The sequence below is a fragment of the Hakea prostrata genome, chromosome 2, assembly GCF_041222555.1.
Source record: "Hakea prostrata isolate BN-2017 chromosome 2, UWA_Hpros_2, whole genome shotgun sequence".
Taxonomy (NCBI): Eukaryota; Viridiplantae; Streptophyta; class Magnoliopsida; order Proteales; family Proteaceae; genus Hakea; species Hakea prostrata.
Window position 1 is genome coordinate 52,158,221 of NC_142601.1, and position 17,809 is coordinate 52,176,029.

General features: G+C 37.5%; 1 protein-coding gene across 1 annotated transcript in view; it reads left to right on the forward strand.

The window, feature by feature from the left end:
• The window catches only part of LOC149024800 (ketose-bisphosphate aldolase class-II family protein), a 50,660-nt gene that overhangs the window by 25,914 nt on the left and 6,937 nt on the right, over positions 1-17,809 (forward strand). The window contains exons 14-32 of the mRNA XM_089144997.1: positions 7,656-7,736; positions 7,811-7,891; positions 8,354-8,430; positions 8,594-8,648; positions 8,737-8,785; positions 9,011-9,148; positions 10,623-10,704; positions 10,804-10,882; positions 11,091-11,137; positions 12,652-12,863; positions 13,044-13,131; positions 13,266-13,385; positions 13,483-13,601; positions 13,686-13,758; positions 13,861-13,980; positions 15,067-15,135; positions 15,248-15,418; positions 15,504-15,551; positions 15,723-15,864. Coding sequence (XP_089001123.1) covers positions 7,656-7,736; positions 7,811-7,891; positions 8,354-8,430; positions 8,594-8,648; positions 8,737-8,785; positions 9,011-9,148; positions 10,623-10,704; positions 10,804-10,882; positions 11,091-11,137; positions 12,652-12,863; positions 13,044-13,131; positions 13,266-13,385; positions 13,483-13,601; positions 13,686-13,758; positions 13,861-13,980; positions 15,067-15,135; positions 15,248-15,418; positions 15,504-15,551; positions 15,723-15,864 — 1,851 coding nt within the window. The remainder of the gene's footprint in view (positions 1-7,655; positions 7,737-7,810; positions 7,892-8,353; positions 8,431-8,593; positions 8,649-8,736; positions 8,786-9,010; positions 9,149-10,622; positions 10,705-10,803; positions 10,883-11,090; positions 11,138-12,651; positions 12,864-13,043; positions 13,132-13,265; positions 13,386-13,482; positions 13,602-13,685; positions 13,759-13,860; positions 13,981-15,066; positions 15,136-15,247; positions 15,419-15,503; positions 15,552-15,722; positions 15,865-17,809) is intronic.

Sequence of the window (17,809 nt, forward strand, 5' to 3'; positions counted from 1 at the left end):
TATCCTATCCATCTGGTGTTTCTGTTCTGCATACTGATCAAGATTTTGAATACAAAGGGATAATTGCACATGAATACAATTATTTAGTGGCTTCAGTCACAAAATCTGGTTCTCTATGGAATTTTATCGAGAGAAAACCTGTGACCCTGTAAAGTGGGAATTTTAGAGTTAGCAATGATTATTGGATTGGAGTTGTTTGCAGGATGTGGGTGTAGGCATTCTTTTCTTAAAACCTGTTTCTTGTTCTGTTATTCCTCTTGTGTCTCTCCCATCTTTTTTCTATGTCTCTAGAATTCTTTGGTTGCTTCATTATACATATTTCCAACCTGAAGTGCATTTGTTATTTAAAATACATGCACATGGATAATTGAACTGCTCAGGACACAATAATTCAAAATTCTGCAAGGACCTATGGGCTTACTATGCAATCCAAATGATAATCCAGATTGATGCCAACTTATTGTCACTTCACAGTCCCCAAATCAGTGGCTTTTAATTCTCTTGTTCACATTGGTACTTCTTTTTTTCTTTTTTTTTTCTTCTTTTTTTAAGAAAATTTTCTCAAACATTTATTACCCTAAAAATTCCAAATTTTCTTTATAGGAAGCACCTTAATAGCGTGAGTGATTGTTGAGAATATACTCCATTTGTTATTTCTTGTAGTTGGTAATGCACCCTCCTTGGAATTGTAAATTCTTCTCTCGTTTCACCTGTCTCATTGTAACTCTACTGCACTCTCTAGGCAATATCATGACTACCTACTTGGATTGACTACTTGAACCATATTCCTGTTGCAAGTGCTTATCCTACTCAAGCTATCAAGTAAGGGCAACAACAATGTATATCAATGGCACCCTCCACTTCCCCTCAAAGAGAAGAAAAAAGGACCTACACATGGGTAGGTCTGTACATGCACAGCCTTGTGCCTAACCCACACTTATGCAGAAAACTACACCTGGCATCGAGGCTAGATTGTGTTAGGAAACCCATTTCACTTCCCAGGATCACACATTCTTTCCCCCTACTTTGAGTCCATGTCACAATCATTTATCTCAAAAAAGCTTGAGCTGTTAGATGAGAATTTATATCAACAGTTCCATCATTCCATTTTTGCTTGGTTATCCCTCTGTTTAAGGTCATTCTCATTTCTGTTTATAAAGGATTATGTTGGGTGGTCCGGCGAGCTACTCTTGATGTTGGGGTCCTGATGTAAACCCAAATCTAGGGCTAGGGGTAGTTTGGTAATTTCTCCGGATTCTTAGGGTTGCCCAGGAATTCCAGCAAAAGGGAAAGATGTTTCAGGGGTGTTAGGGTCTATTAGGGCTTCAGATAACCCTGCTGTAACTGAGAATCAGATCTGAAACTACTGTAGTTTGAATTTCCAGATTTTGAAATTCAAATTTAAACTCAGGGTAGGTTTTGGCCAGGATGGGGTTTGGGTCTGTCTCTAATTCAGGGTTTCAGAAGTCCTTAGAAATCTGCAGAATTTCTTCTTGAGGAAGAAAATGAACTGCAGGAATTTCTAGGTTTATGGAATATAGGTTGAATGGGGAGATGACTGAGGGATGTTGTTCTAAGGCTTGGTGTAATCCTAGGGGAAGGGAAAAGGGGTGTAAAGGGTCTGGGGAAGTGGTTCTAACATGGGGAAAAGGGTTGCTGCTATCACAGGAAGTAGGGAAGGGGAGGGAGTGGCTACGGTTGCCATGGGAGAAGGGATAGGGCTGTACTTACTTGGATGGAGGATTGAAGTCGAGTTGCTGCTGAAGTTTGAAAGAGAAGAAGCAGAACTAGAATTGCAGAAAACACTGTCACATCCAGCCACATCACCCACCTTGGGCTCTCATGACTTCTCTCAAAGCCTTTCTTCAATTCAAAATTCATGAACTCAAAAATTGATAAGTACTTGTTGAGAAATATGAAATTGGTAGAATGGCTTATTGATCCATGATCTCAAGCCCTCTATTTATAATTAAGTGGAAAGTAGACTATTACAAGGAATAGAAGTTTACAAGAATGCAAACTCTAATTTAACTCTTATACAAACTCTTATTAGACTCCTAATAGAATCCAACACTCCCCCTCAAGTTGAGGCATGGATATCACACACATGCCCAACTTGACCAAAAAAGTATAAAACATCTGTCTAGGTAAACATCTGCAATTTGATCTTCAAACTTATAGATTATGTCTGCCTTATATACTTCCATTTGCTTTGTCCTCATCTTTACTGCAACTTTATGTCTCCAAGGAAGAACGCCCAAGAAAAAAGGTAGAATCTTCAAATGTTGAGAAGACTAAATTTCTGCGCAAATCTGAGGGAAAATATATTTTTGGGGTAACAATTGCTAGGGTAAAACAGCCAAAGTGAAACTTTTGATTTGTAGCAATGTTAAATCTTTAAAGGGAAAGTTTGCTAAGGGACAATCTCCAAAGGTAGGGGAAAATTTGTCAAGATAAGTGACAATCTCCAAAGGTAATAGAGATCAAGTTCTGCAAAGGTCAAACGACAAATCTTTTGCAAGGTTAGATCTCCGAAGGGAAGATGTCAAGTTAAGGGGCAAATCTCCAGGGTTAACAGAGATCAAGTTCTGCATAGTAAAAAATATAGCTCTATAGCAATGTTAAATCTCCAAAGTAGAAGATTGCGAAGGTAAGGGACAAACTTTCAAAGGTAACAAAGATCAAATTCTACATAAGGAAGTCTACATGAAAGGCATTGAATTGTAGACATCTTCAATCTCCCCCTCACGTGTAGCTTTACACGTGGGAAAACAATAACAAAGGAAAGGAAGAAATTGTAATGGTAAGATAAAAGTATCAGGAAAACAAATCTAAAGAAAATGACAAAATTTGAAAGGTGGATTATTGAGCCTACGGTGCCACTGATGAAGGTCTGATATTACCGAATGGACCGGATTAGAAGATGTAGTCAAAGCAGAAGTAGATCCTCCAATCGGCTCCAGCAAATAAAGTCCATTTACCACGTCCAATCTCCTTCCCTTGATCCTGAAGTAGCTAGGTAGGAGTTGGTAGGGGTAGTAGAGGAAGCAGTGGTCGAGGCTGTACCGGCAGTAGAAGACTGCAGAATATGTCACAGAGTAGCGAACTCCTCCTGTGAAAAACCAACGTCTGTAGAGGGTGTGGTGGAAACTGTCTCAGAAAGATTAGCCGTTGGTTTTCCCTTTCTTTGTGCTCGTTTTTGCTCAAAATCAGCAGGCTTCCCATGCAGTTTCCAACAATTTTCCTTGGTATGATATGGTTTGTGACAGTGCTCACACTTGACAATCTCCTTAGCCGGATCAGATTTAGTGTGAACAGACTGTAAAGCTGATTTCTCCATAATAGGAGTATGAAGCTTGACTAATCGACAACTTTCCTCACACTGAACATGAGCATAAGACCGTTCTAGTGTAGGAAAGGGAGAATGACTTAAGACTTGCACTCTGATCTGATCGTACTCCACGTTCAAACCTGCCAAGAAGTCATATACTCGAATCTTATCAATGTACTTCTTATATGTCGCCACATCATCTGGATTAGTGGGGTGATAATCCCCATAATGATCCAACTCTTGCCAAAGAGATCGCAACTCAGCATAATAGTGGGCCACAATTAGTTCCTTTTGGGTAGTCTCATGAAGCTTCTTTCGTAGCTCATAAACTTGTGCATCATTCCCCAACTGTCCATATGTTTCAGTAGTAGCCTTCCGGATTTGGGCTGCAGTATCAAGTAATAGGTAACCCCAGGCAATATTTGGATGCATGGAATTCAAAAGGAATGACATAATAAGAGAGTCATTTGATATCCATTTATCCTGTAAAACACCTACGGTAGTGGGTTTGATAGTGGTGCCCGTAATGTATCCAACTAGTCCTCTTCCAACAATAGTCAGGTAAGCAGATTGAGACCAGATCAAGTAATTTGTGCCGTCAAATCTTACCGAAAGAGAATGAAGAGTGGGAAAATATTCGGATCCAATGGGAGCAGTAGTACCATCGAAAGTGGCCATGTTGAAAAAATTGTTTGCAGTTCTCCAGTCTTCACTGTGATTACGATCGATATTCTGTGATTTGGGTGTGATTAGACGATCGATATGCTGCGATTCAGACAAGCGATGGGCCAGAAAACTGGTTGTATTCTGCGATTCTGCAATGAAGAACAGCCCCTGAAAAAACTCAGATGAAGAATCAATCCTCAATCGCAGGCTTAAGAAGAACAGCCCCTAATCGAAGAACCTCAATAGCAGGTTTCAAATGAAGAACCAGGTTTCAGAATCGCAAGCTTCAGATGAAGAATCAGAGAGAAAAAAAATTGCAGGAGCAGCGGAAGTTGCTAAGTTCTTCTTTCTCTTCTTCTTTCCTCTGTTTTCTGTTCTTATTTGTCGAATCGAGACGGAATTGAATCTGCAACAATTCAGAAAATTCTACAACAATTGGAGAAAATCTGCAATGGGTTTTGCAGAGAAAAAAAAGGTCCTAATCGAGGCTGGATTTCATGGATTTTGACAATCTGGATTTCGAGGCAGCCAGAAAGAAAGGGCGATGGATTTCTTTTTTTCTTTTTCTCTCACCTCCCTAATCGTATTTAGGCTCTGATACCATGTTGAGAAATATGAAATTGGTAGAATGGCTTATTGATCCATGATCTCAAGCCCTCTATTTATAATTAAGTGGAAAGTAGACTATTACAAGAAATAGAAGTTTACAAGAATGCAAACTCTAATTTAACTCCTATACAAACTCTTATTAGACTCCTAATAGAATCCAACAGTACTATTGGGCTATTTATAGCCTTCAAAAAGAAGGATTCCCCTAATGGATAAGGATCCCAACTCTTGACCAAAACACTTAGAATGTAATCAAATTACCACAAGACCTCAACCTTAGAGTTGGAATCTCTCAATAAATACAACCCCAAAACAAATTCCTAAAAGATAAGAACCCCTTTTGGATAAGGAATCTTTTCTTATCCACAACTAACTAACTAACTAACTTATGATGGACTTGGACTCTTCATAACTCAAAATTTACTAACAAAAATTAAAAAAAGAGAAAAAAAGAAAAAAAGTTCCATAACCCTTGGATAGAGGGGATTCAATCTAGATCCATATTGAGGCTTAAAAAGGAGGGAAAATGACCAAAATACCTTGGGGTATTCTACCAGCTTTAAGAGGCTTCTTTAGGTCTGGTTTTTGGGGCCCAACCCTGGTTACATCAGGTCCTAAATTCTTGCATTAGCTTGATTTCAATTCTCAAATGATTGAAGAAGGATCCTCTCTTGCATTTTCTATTTAATTGATGCATAAAGAAATAGTTGGCAGCATGTTAAGGGTCTCTTCGATAGATCAAGAACTCACAAAATATCTCACTTTTTCAGAAGGTGAGACGAGATATTGTGCAAAATAAAAAACTACAAGGACTCAATCAAAATCTCAGTCAAGTCATAAAACTGAGTCCTTGGTTCGACCAGGTTTGAACCAAAATAAGGATCCCATCTCGACTCAATCTCGGTTGAGTCGAGATATCTAGACTCAATCCGGCTCGAGTTCTGCACGTTTTACCTGGTTTTCTTCTGGAAGATCTATTCTTCAGCTTCCTTGGAACAGACCCTGCATTTCTTCAAGATATTGTGCTACTTTGTTGTATTTCAAGTTTGGACATTTGTATTTGTAATTTCATATTTATCACAAGCTTGTTTGGATAAAAAAAAAAAAAAAAAAAAACCTGTATCTGCAGAAGTAGAAGTTCTCCACCAGAAACAAAAAAAAATCAAAAAAAACAAAACAAAAAAAACCAACCATTTTCCAATCAAAAAAACCATATACAACAACAAAAATTCAAAAAATCACACACACATTACCCCGACTATTATATAAATATTATCACAAGTGAATACCTGGATCTGCAGAAGTCAGGTTCTCTTGAGGTTTTTAGCAGTTGTTCTTTTCCTTTTTGATAAGCAAACCTAAGTGTACAACTCTTAAACGGATGAGTGAGAGACTTTGATGTAAAATTACTTGTCAGTTCGGAAACAAAGTTCTCCTTAAGAGAGAAAAATATGAACAATGTTACGTGAGTTGAAATCTGTTTACATTGGAACTGTTTAATGCATGATGATCTTGATCTGACATTCACTCCACCGGTTCTGTATTGCCCATGTATTATGGGAGCCCTCCAGTGAGTCTTCATCATTTGGTTTCACTCTTTTTATCAAATAATGGATGATGAGAAATAAGTTCTTCTGGAAATTGCAAACTACAATTCTGAATCCTTTGATAGGATGGTCAAAAGATTAACTAGCATTGAAAAGCTATTCCAAGATAAACTGAGAGATAAGAGGTTGAATAACCTTCCTCTTAAGAGTTTTTAGTGCAGTTGAAGGGCTTTTCCATTTAGATTTATAAAATAAATAAATAAATTATAGTGATGAATCTGGATCTCAGTGGTCTCATACCATGAAAACCATGTCTCTGATAAACAGAAACAGCCAAAAGTATACCCTTTACCAAGATGCTCTTTTAACTTTTAGAGAACAGGTGTGTAACGCATGGTAATCTTCTGAACAGTTCGGGCCAAATCCTGAAGAAAGCTGAAAAGCAGTGTTGATGAGCCTGTGTAGTATTAGGTAGTTGGCCAGGTAAAGGCTGACTGAGCCACTGATGCTTAGCTGGTCTTTTCGGATGATCAGCCACACTGGGACTGAGACACAGCCCTGACTCCCATGGGGGGCAGCAGTGTGGAATCTTGGATAATGGGCGAAAGCCCGATCTAGCAATATCATGTGAGTGAAGAAGGGCAATGCTGGTTGTACAGTTCTTTTGTTGAGTGCACGATCATGGGTTTCATTTACCAAAACATCCACTCCTTTTTGTCCCTTTTCCCTGCATGTGCCTAAGCAATGTAGCTTTCACTGCCTGGAGAGCCTATCCCACTGTTTGCGCACCCAGTGCCTCCTCATTAATCACTCCATCCAAGCTACCCCCTCTTGCATATGTTGCCCAGGCCTAGAAGACTCTTCTCACCTCTTTTTTGCCTACCATTCACTGAGCCCATTTGGACACAAGCCCTTGCTGCCATTTTGCCCTGGTGTAGACACTAGCGAGCCATTAGAGACAGAGGGCCGATGGTTTGCTCATCTATTGTGTATACAGTTCAGAAGCTCCTTTTTGCTGCTTGTGTTGCCCATTGTTGGCTGGAGAGCAACCTCCACAGATGCCCAAATCCTGCTCCCCTGAGCAGATATGAAAGCCATTTGCAAGGTGCTCCAAGCTCTCCCTTGTTGTACATAAGCTCCCCCCCCCCCGGCTTCTTTACCCTCTGTTTCTCCCTATTGAGCTGTTTATAATATATATTCTTTACCCATAAAAAAAAATGTAGCTTTCCGGCAGGAAATTCAGATCTGCTTTCTCAGTACATTATCTTACAGTTCTCATTAATATGTTATACTACCAGTCAAATGTCTGGAAATCAAGATAATGTTCATTGGCTTGCATGTTACTATTAGCAAAGTTCATCAACTTATGCTTTGGTTGGATCATCAATGTGGATTGGTATGCCAAATTGTCAAGCACATTGTTGGTAGCATGTACTTTATTTGTCATATTCTTTCTCTATGACACTCCAAAGATTCAGAAATGATTTTAACACTTATTTCAGATGTAGACGTGCTTATCGTTATGGTTACCAATGAAACGCAAGCAGAAAGTGTTTTATATGGAGATCATGGTGCAGTGTCAGGTATGAGTTCCTTCTTGTTCATGTCATCTACAATATATTTTTTTTCACTAACACCATATTATTTTATTTTACAGCCCTTCCTGCTGGAGCATCCATTATTCTTTCATCCACAGTCACCCCTGGATTTGTGATGCAACTAGAGCGAAGGTTACAAAGTAGGTCTCTTAATCCATTAGTAGCTGCATATTCGTAGCTTGTTGAATCAAGAATGGTTCTTGTTTGGAAAGTATTGATTGGTAGCACGTTGGTTGATTATTGCCTTCAGCAAGATATAAAGATGCTATTCAATAAATAATACCTACACCTGGAGATATTTCTGTTGGCTTCTAGGCTTGCATCAGTCTTTGCGTGTTTTTTAACCTGTTCCATTTATGTACAAAGTTTTCCACTCTGTTTCTTACTAGTTGGATTTCTTTTCACACTTGCTAAGGTCTTTCTCCAAATTCTGCAATTCTGAAATTCTGGTGGATGAATAATTCCCATCTCTGCTTGAGCTGCCTATTTTTTTGGGTCTATGAGAGTACCTAGTACATTTTTTTTTCACTACTTTTTGTGTTAAGTTTCTGTATTCTAAGTTCTTGATTACTGCCATGATTAGCCATTTCTTCTTGTCATAGACGAACACAAGGATTTGAAGTTGGTGGATGCTCCTGTTTCCGGAGGTGTAAAGAGGGCCTCATCTGGAGAACTTACAGTATAAAACTTGAACTTGTGAATTTGCCTAAACTTTATCAGTGTGCTAGTTTCTACTCTTCTATCAGAGTATTGCTTTTAGTTGTTAGGGTGTATGCTACAGTTTATTCATCAATTTTTAAAGTGAAATAGATATCTAATTCCTTGTTTTTGTTTGCAATCAGATAATGGCTTCAGGTTCAGAAGAATCTCTTAAACATGCTGGTTCTGTTCTGTCAGGTAATGAGCCTAATGGTATATCCTGCTGGAAAGCTTTCCCTAAGTTTGTCATTCAGAATGCTGATGCTTTGCCTTTGTATGTGAACAGCCCTAAGTGAGAAGCTCTATATTATTAAGGGGGGTTGTGGATCTGGAAGGTAATTCCTTTGTGGTCTCAGTCTAGGTTTTAGTTTATTGGTTTCCAATGAAATAATGGCTTTTTTGCAATTTGCATCATTACATAGATTTATATTCAAATGTGCGTTATACCAGCATGAATATTTTTTATGTGCAAAATGCATGTTTACTTCCATTGCCTTCTAAAAATGGACTAATTTTGTGCAATGAATTTATTAATCCACTCTTGTGTATCTGTTCTGTAGCTCTGTAAAGATGGTCAATCAACTCCTTGCTGGAGTTCATATAGCATCAGCAGCTGAGGCCATGGCATTTGGTGCTCGATTGGGTCTTAATACCAGAATGCTGTTTGAATTCATCACAAATAGTGGAGGAGCATCATGGTAATCCCTACACTTCAATAAGTTACTACCTTTTAGCTATTATAATAATTTTGGGGAAATTTCTCCCAAGGACTAAGCAACTTAGTCCTCCATATTTCGCCAAACAACCAATGGCTTCTATGTTTTCTACCCCGCTCCCCACAAACCCAAAAAAAAAAAAAACCACCCGGGGGGGGGGGGAAAGAAAAAAGGAAAAGGGCTTCTATTTTTTATATTTTACTCATATGTTCCTAGCTAGTGGTGTAATACAGAGTTGGATTTTTTTTTTTTTTTTTGTGGGTGGGGGGGGGAAATATGGCGCTCTGCAGCTCATGGTTTTTAGCCATGCCCACAGCTGTATAAAAAAAGAGCCTCTGGAAATTCCATGGTATTGTGGCTCTTTGAAGTTAACCATTTACATTGACTTGGATAGCAGCAAAAGTCAAATTGAATGGAGGAAAGTGGTGTAACATTTTGAGTTTATTAATAAAAACCCTAATTCTAGGTTGGGCCAGCTCTTCAGATAACTACAAGGGTATTCTTTCACATGAATGATCAACAACAGGTTGAGTTAGGTCGTCATGTCAGTAATATCTGATGCTTGTAAAATGGTTACCATGTCATGTATCTAATAGTTGTGGTGGGGCAATAACTTTTCTTTTTGAGAAATTATTAGGTCAGAAGGAATTGTTATGGACCAATAAACATCTCTGTTTTTCAATAATATTATTAGAGAAGGTGAAAGTATTAGGGTGGCCACTTCCCTTTTATCATGTGTGAATACTGATGTTGCAGTTCTTGCTATTGGATATCTAGGAAATGGTCGAAATAGGTCACCTGCCAACTTTCAGCCTCAAATTAATTTGTCTATGTCCATGACTCTCATCGTTTCATATACCATCTTACATTCGTACTAGTCCTAATCTTTCCATGCTTCTTTTTGTCCATGTGGTGAACTCAGACTGGGTTGAAACTTGTTATGTGAGCAAGGGTCCCTTGAATCTACCTATTCACAAATTGCAGCTCCACATGATAAGCTGCTTTCAGCACATACCCACTGTTTTTTGGTTGTGTGTTGCCATATACTGTGCTGGTCCTTGAAATGTTTGTTACTAGTACATTACTAGTACATCAATTTAAAATGGTCTACTTAATGGGGGGGGGGGGAATTAATATGGTCCGCATTCAAAAGTTGTGATTTTTTCCTTTTGATTTCTTCTTCTTCTTCTTTTAAGTCAAAACTGAGTACTTCTTACATGATTAGGGAAAATGAGTTTTTGTGTTTTGGTTGTAATTTATGTAACACCTTTAGATTTTAGCCCCTCCCCCCATTCGCACTAATTTAAACTGCTGTGTGACTGTACACCAATATTCTTGTTTGCTTATTGCTTTAATCTTTGTTTGCTTCTGTTTTTGTTCATCTTTTCCTGATAAACTATTCTCTTTAAAAGTTGTGTGTTCTTTTGATAGCTTGAAAATCTCATTTCTTGTACAGGATGTTTGAGAATCGTGTGCCCCACATGTTGGACAATGACTATACTCCACATTCAGCTCTTGACATCTTTGTAAAGGATCTGGTGCGAGATAAATCAATGTCGTGTTTAAGTTTGTTCCTGAGACATCTTGTTGAACAATAGTCTCCAGCTTGTGTAATTCAATGGTTGTTATTGTCACAGGGAATTGTTACTCATGAGTGCTCATCCCGTAAAATTCCACTTCTTATTTCTACCGTTGCTCACCAACTGTTTATATCAGGTGCGTGATAGGCTTATAGCCAACAATTTGGTGGCACAATAAATCACTATAATTAAAGAAATAATGTCCATTTAATAAAACATTTTTAGTTTCTTGAAGACTTTTAGTGCCAGAATCAGTATATTTTTCACAAAGATTATGTGCACTGTCTAGTATTAATTATTTGGTACTTTTTTTTTTCTTTCCTGGGGTGGGGTGTGGGGATTAGGTTCTGCTGCTGGCTGGGGCCGGTCTGATGATGCTGGAGTAGTGAAGGTATGATCAAATGCCATTATACATATTTTTTTGGTTCTATTGGTTAGTTTGGATGGTCAATGTAAGCATTTCATACAGCTTTTAATCTAAATTATAATTTGAATAAAATGTTTTTGCTTCTAAGTAATGCATTAGATTACAGTTGAATCAACAGATGGCTCAAGTTCCCAATTGTTTGAAGCCTGAAATCATAGAAAATTTTGTTCCAATTTAAGCAGTAAATTTTTAAATCAGTGCTGAAACTCAGCTGATACTTTTTACTTCTTTCAATTTCTTGTGAGAAAGTTTTGGTTATCACTAACTCCAATGTCTTGGCTTTATACATTAATTTGTTCAAAATTACATGTTTTATGTTCCCCCCACCCCCAAACCCCCAACAAATGTGATTCTTATGGATGTATGAATCAGTTTTATATATTTATTATGATTTCTGAAGGTGCAGGTAATTGTATTATTTACAAGAAAAGGTATCTAAAAATTTTGGACCGTTTTTGTATTATTGTCAACCTATTGTTTTGCTGTGACAAGCTATGGGGTGAAATTTGTTGGTATCTCTTGCTCCTTTATATTTCCAATTAACAAATGTTAGTGGAGAATATTTACATGTTTAATATCTATGCTCAAAAGTTCAATAATTTTCTTTTCATTCTGTCTTGATTTCATTTTGATATTTCTTCACTACTTCACTTCTATACTTCAACAGTAAGGTGTTCAGTTTATAATTCAAACTCACCCATTTGATGGGAATCATGAGCTTTGATTTGATTAGTAATGGATCAACTTCCACGTTTTGTGGTATTAAGGATTATTTTATTGGATTTATTGTTTCTTTGGGGCTACAAGAAAGACACTTCTGTCGTAAAAATGTTTTGAGTTGTAAATGTAATAAGGAATTTTTGGTTCAGGCCATGTAAACCATATTTTGAGGTTGTATCAAGACTCTGAGACCAATTACATTGCATGTCTACAGGATGGAATTCTTTAATTTAAGGTTTTTATCTTTTTGAGTTCCATTGACATCTACCATAATTGGTGCTGTGTTATAGATGTGCTGTTTAGATTCATATTATAAGCATATATCTCCTTTTCTATCTGTATTGTGGAAGTCTTTCCTTAGTGTTTATGCTTTTTATCCATATGGAGGAGTATTTCAACTCTCTTTATTGTGCATGGCTTCATATATATATATATATATATATATATATAAATTTTTCTCTTCTCAAAATCTCAATGTAAAACTGCAATTTTCCCAACCAGTTTTTCTTAACTTTCACTTCTCGCAAAGTTTCCTGCCACTGAATGCATGGAATTTTTGCTAGATGATCTTCCAAAACCTTGGTTGTCAAGTCAGCTTGTTTTTCCTATTGTAGGCATGGATGTAGTTATACCTGGTAATTATTTTATCCGTTGTAGGCATGCATGTAGCTGTACCTGGTAATAAAGTTGCATTTTTAATCTCATGATAGATGTCTGGGAGTAGGAGTTTCATTTGCAGTTGGATCATGTATCTGCAGGTTTATGAGACACTGACTGGAGTCAAAGTCGAGGGCAAACTTCCAGTTCTTAATAAAGATACTCTTTTGAGTTCTATTCCAACTGAGTGGTCAACTGATCCCATTGAAGATATCTGTAAAATGGTTCAGAGCACTTCAAAGACTTTGGTTGTTCTGGATGATGACCCAACTGGAACTCAAACTGTTCATGATATTGAAGTCCTAACAGAATGGTGATTATCCTTGATTAACTTGTTCAAAGTTACTGCTGTTTTAGTTGAGGTGTTTTAAATTGTTCTTTCATCCCATCATTGATAAAATGACCTGAACAATGTCATGTAAATAATATCCACCATGCTCACCAGAAAATGCATTGAAGGAAGCAAATGATGGTATATTGATTTTTTGTGCAGGAGTATCGAATCACTTGTTGAACAGTTTGAAAGAAGACCTAAATGCTTTTTTATATTGACTAATTCCAGGTCTCTGAGTTCAGGGAAGGTAACTGACTTTGATCAAACAGGTCATTTTTCAAAAAATATTCCTGAAGCTTACTTAACTGACAGAATATGACCATACAGTATCTTTTGCTTTCTTGTCGATTTTTATTCTCTGTCTGTCTGTGAATTCTCCAGGCTACTGAATTGATAAAAGAAATCTGTAGAAACTTAGAAACTGCAGCTAAGTCAGTTGAGAACATAGGCTATACAGTGGTGTTAAGAGGTGATTCAACACTTCGTGGTCACTTTCCAGAGGCAAGGCCTGCGTGCTCTAGTTCTTTATGAATTTCTTAGATGCTCAAACACAAACTCGGAATTTTATATAATAACAGACAATGCCTTGTCCTTGTAGGAAGCGGATGCTGCTGTATCTGTGCTGGGTAGGATGGATGCATGGATTATTTGCCCTTTCTTTCTTCAAGGAGGACGTTTTACGATCAATGATGTACACTATGTGGCAGATGCTGATAGGTATCTTTCACATAGACTTGTACTTTTTGGAGTTTTGTTTTACTCAATGAATCCTGATACTGATGCTTGATCTCGGTGACTTAGGCTTGTTCCTGCAGGAGACACTGAATTTGCTAAAGATGCTGCCTTTGGGTATAGATCTTCAAACCTTCGTGAGGTCTTCTTCTAACCATTATTTGCAGAATATTTTACTTAGATGAGTTTATCACATGTAGGCCATTTGTTTGTATCTCATCTTTTCTGTGATTTATATGTGCAGTGGGTTGAGGAAAAAACTAAAGGTCGGGTACCAGCGAGTAGTGTTGCATCTATTTCCATTCACGTATTGAGGAAAGGAGGACCAGATGCTGTTTGTGAGCATCTTTGCAGGTTGCAAAAGGTAGCCGTGAAGTAGTTCATCATTATCTGTATGCTACATTATTTATGTATTCATATTTCTTTGTAGAAATTTAAGTTACGCATATTGTTCCCCCCCCCCCCTTCTTTTTTAAGTATTTGTACATTAATTCCCTGTCTATGCGGGAAATGCTTGACATTTCAAACTCTCTTTTTTCCTCACTTTTACTTTTAGCTTTTTCTTCTTCTTTTTTTTTTTTTTTTTGGGGGGGGGGGGGTTGTTTTCAGTTTGAGGTGGTGTTGTGTGAGATTTTTCAGTTCCCACTGTGGATATTGTAAAGGGTCCAAAAAATATTCTCAAATTTGCCACACAGCATTCAGTTTTGCAACTATTTGTGAGTGGGAGTGTAGGGCTCATGCTTTTCTAGGATCAATTCATGGATGTCGAGTGGGACTGAAATGGTATTGACATCGTGATCCTGTCACTGTTTTTGGTACTTAATGTTTGTGGTTCCATAGGGGATCACAAATAACTCGTCAGTTCCACAAAATTTTCCAGACATGATGAGTGAAAGCTCAAAGTAATGGAACGGATTGAGGTGAGAGAAGAGGATGAGAGAAAGAACAAGAAAAGAGTGGGAAGAGAACATTTTTCTCTCACTATATTGACCTACTTGCTTATAATATGAGGAACACCATATATAACCTCATATTAACATAAGGTATCCTAGGGAGGTAAAAGATGAAAATATAGTACAAGACAATAGAAAGTTGCTCTAGATACCATTATATGAACTCTTAACACTCTCACTCAAGAAGGAATCACATTGTGGATTGCTTTAATCTTTTGTTTTCAATCTTGACATCCAACATATAGAGGATTAGGACTCCACATTGGATGGTACCACCAAGGACATTTCTTGAGGTAGGGAGGGAGTGGAATCACTATGATGGTCATTTTTGTCTGATGCTGGTATCAGGGTGGCATACTCTTTACTCGCTCATGATTCTTCCACTCAAACTCATCATTCTGTTTATTTACTATTATTTCTCTTCAACCTTTTCTCTTCACCTGATAAAGAGCTAGTTTTTTTTTCTCCTTTACTTCAATCTATTGCATTGCCACCAGGATTCAATATGTATAGTTAATGCAGTCAGTGAAAGAGATATGGCTGTATTTGCAGCAGGAATGATCCAGGTACAGTCTTTTACATTCCTTTATTTCTTTGTTACAGTTGTTAAGTCTCTAGCTTTGTAAACTTGTTATGTAATAATTAAAATTTAGTCTCAGATCTTTATTGAATTGGCAGGCTGAATTGAAGGGTAAACGTTTTTTATGCCGCACAGCTGCTAGCTTTGTTTCTGCTCGAGTTGGTATTAGGCCAGTAGCTCCAATATTACCAAAGGATATCGGAATAGGTAAAGCAAGGGAAGGGGGTCTCATAGTTGTGGGGTCATATGTTCCGAAGACCACAAAACAGGTCAAAACTAAGCTTTTATGATTTGTATTAAAATGCATCTTACATCCTACACATTATAAATATTCAAATTATCAAAATTTTGCAGGTTGAAGATCTTAAATCGCAATTCGGCCATTTCTTAAGATGCATTGAGGTGATCTAAATGTTTGAGATCCTCCCCCCTCCCACCCTCTTTTTTTTTTTATATTAAATGTCAAACAAGATTTGAGTGGATAATTCTGCTGAATCTTTCTAAATATTTGATACATGCCCCTTTTTCTCAGTAATCAAATTAATCTGATTTCTGCTTTCGACTTCTAATTAGGTATCTGTTGATAAACTTGCCATGCAATCATTGGAAGAAAGGGAGCAAGAGATTAGTCGTGCAGCTGAAATGGCTGATGTTCTCCTTAGAGGCCATAAAGACACTCTAATAATGACAAGCCGAGAGCTCGTTACAGGAAAATGTATGTTTCCTTTCATTCATTGTCCTTTTTTATTCAAATGGATACTAGTGCAAAAACAGTGTTTTTCTGAAGCGAGGTATCCATATGACAGAAGTTAGAAATTAATCAGTACAAGTAAAGGAATAGGACTACAGGAGTTTGTAGCAATGGTTTTTTTTTTTTTTTTTTTTTTTTTTTGTGGGGGGGGGGGGAGAGAGAAGAAGATAGATTGAGATAATTGATTGTAAACCTCTCCGATCTATTCCTTTCATTAACAATAACCTTGATATTACATAGGCCTCCCTAGATGGGATCATGGGAAAAGTGAAAAAAGAAAATTACATCTTGGTGTAACTTGCAACTAGACAATGACAAAATAACAGTTTACAAACTCCAGCTCTCCCCTTAAGCTGGAGAATAAATGTCATGCATTCCTATCTTGCATAACAGGGTATTGAATTGACTAGGAATGACACTTGGTGTAGATATCTGCCACTTTGATCACCTATCATTTTGCAGGGAGTGAAAATGTAACCCAAACCCAACTTTCTTTGATGAAGTGCTTATCAACCTCAGTGTGTTTAGTCAGTCATTTTGTATGGTATTATTATGGACAATTCTAATAGCAGCATTGTTGTCACAGTAGAGTTGCATAGGTTCCTTAGTGTCGAGTGTCCACCAAATAAACTAAGAACACATTCCTTTTCACCTTTCAGGTGTTCTATACACCTTTTGCTCATCCTTAGGATATGGAGATCTATGTGGTTATCATATTACTTTAAAAGACCAATGACAATGTTGTAATAATCAGAAATGTTTCTGTCACCCTTTTCTCTAGTGGTGATCTTTTGGAGGGTTTGGTATACCTTTGCTGAATCACCAACTGATTGAAATGTTCTAGAGAGTAGAGACCTATCCCAAATTTCTTTCGCAACTCCTTTCTTGTAAATCTCTTTCCTGTTATTGCAGGCTTCATTGGAAAATCCAGCCAGGTCATAACAGTGTTCTCAGTCTCCCATTTCAGATATTATAGATGAGTAGTTGCAGGTGTCTTGGTAGATCCAGTGATGTGTGTAAGTTTCCTCTACTTCACAATGGTAACTTCATAGAGTGAGATCAGCCCAAGTCATTGGTATCTGTCCAACTTCACAAGGGCTATTTGAGTATTGGAGTTATTAAAGGGTATTTGAGTATCAGGTCAACTTTCACAAGGATCTTTGCCCCATGGCCAAATGATTGAAAGATGAGGGAGAGTCGAAGCTGACTCTTCACACTCTAGCAGAACCCTGCTGTGGACTAGTTGAATTCTTCTTCAACAGCTCCTAAATGCTGTTCCTAGTTTTTATTTGAAGAATACAACTCCAATGAACATATTATGGGTGATATTTCACATATTGTAGCCTCTATTGGAACACATCACCTTTCTAGGGTTCCAGAGCGATGTGAAGAAATAAAAAAGTGAGCTTAGTTGACTCTCAAACCAGAGAACCAAACTCTGATGCCAAGTTAGAAGTTAGAAATTGGTCAGTTTGGGTGAAGGAACTAGGGTATGCAGCTAGAAAGGGAAGAACAAAAGAAGAGAGATTGAGAGAATTGATTGTGGGAGAGTGTAAATCTGTGTCACCTCTTTCTTTCTTAATAATAACAGCAGGCTTCCCTAGAGAGATAAAAGTTAAAAAAGAAAATCACAACTTGCTAAGACATATACAAGATGGTGTTGGAAGTACCCTTTAAGACTTGACTCTAACAATGATGCTAGAGTGCAGCTTCCCACCAATGATCTAGTGGGAAACCAAATTGTCCAACAGCGAGTTTTAATGGAGTTATTTTTTGTCTTTTTTTTTTTTTTTTTGGTTGGGGGGGGGGGATGGTGAAGCGAGAGTGCTGGAATTTTAATTAGTGTCCCGGCAATTGTTTCCCCTTAATTTGAAGATTTCTTATCGAAGATTTGGGACATGGAATTCAC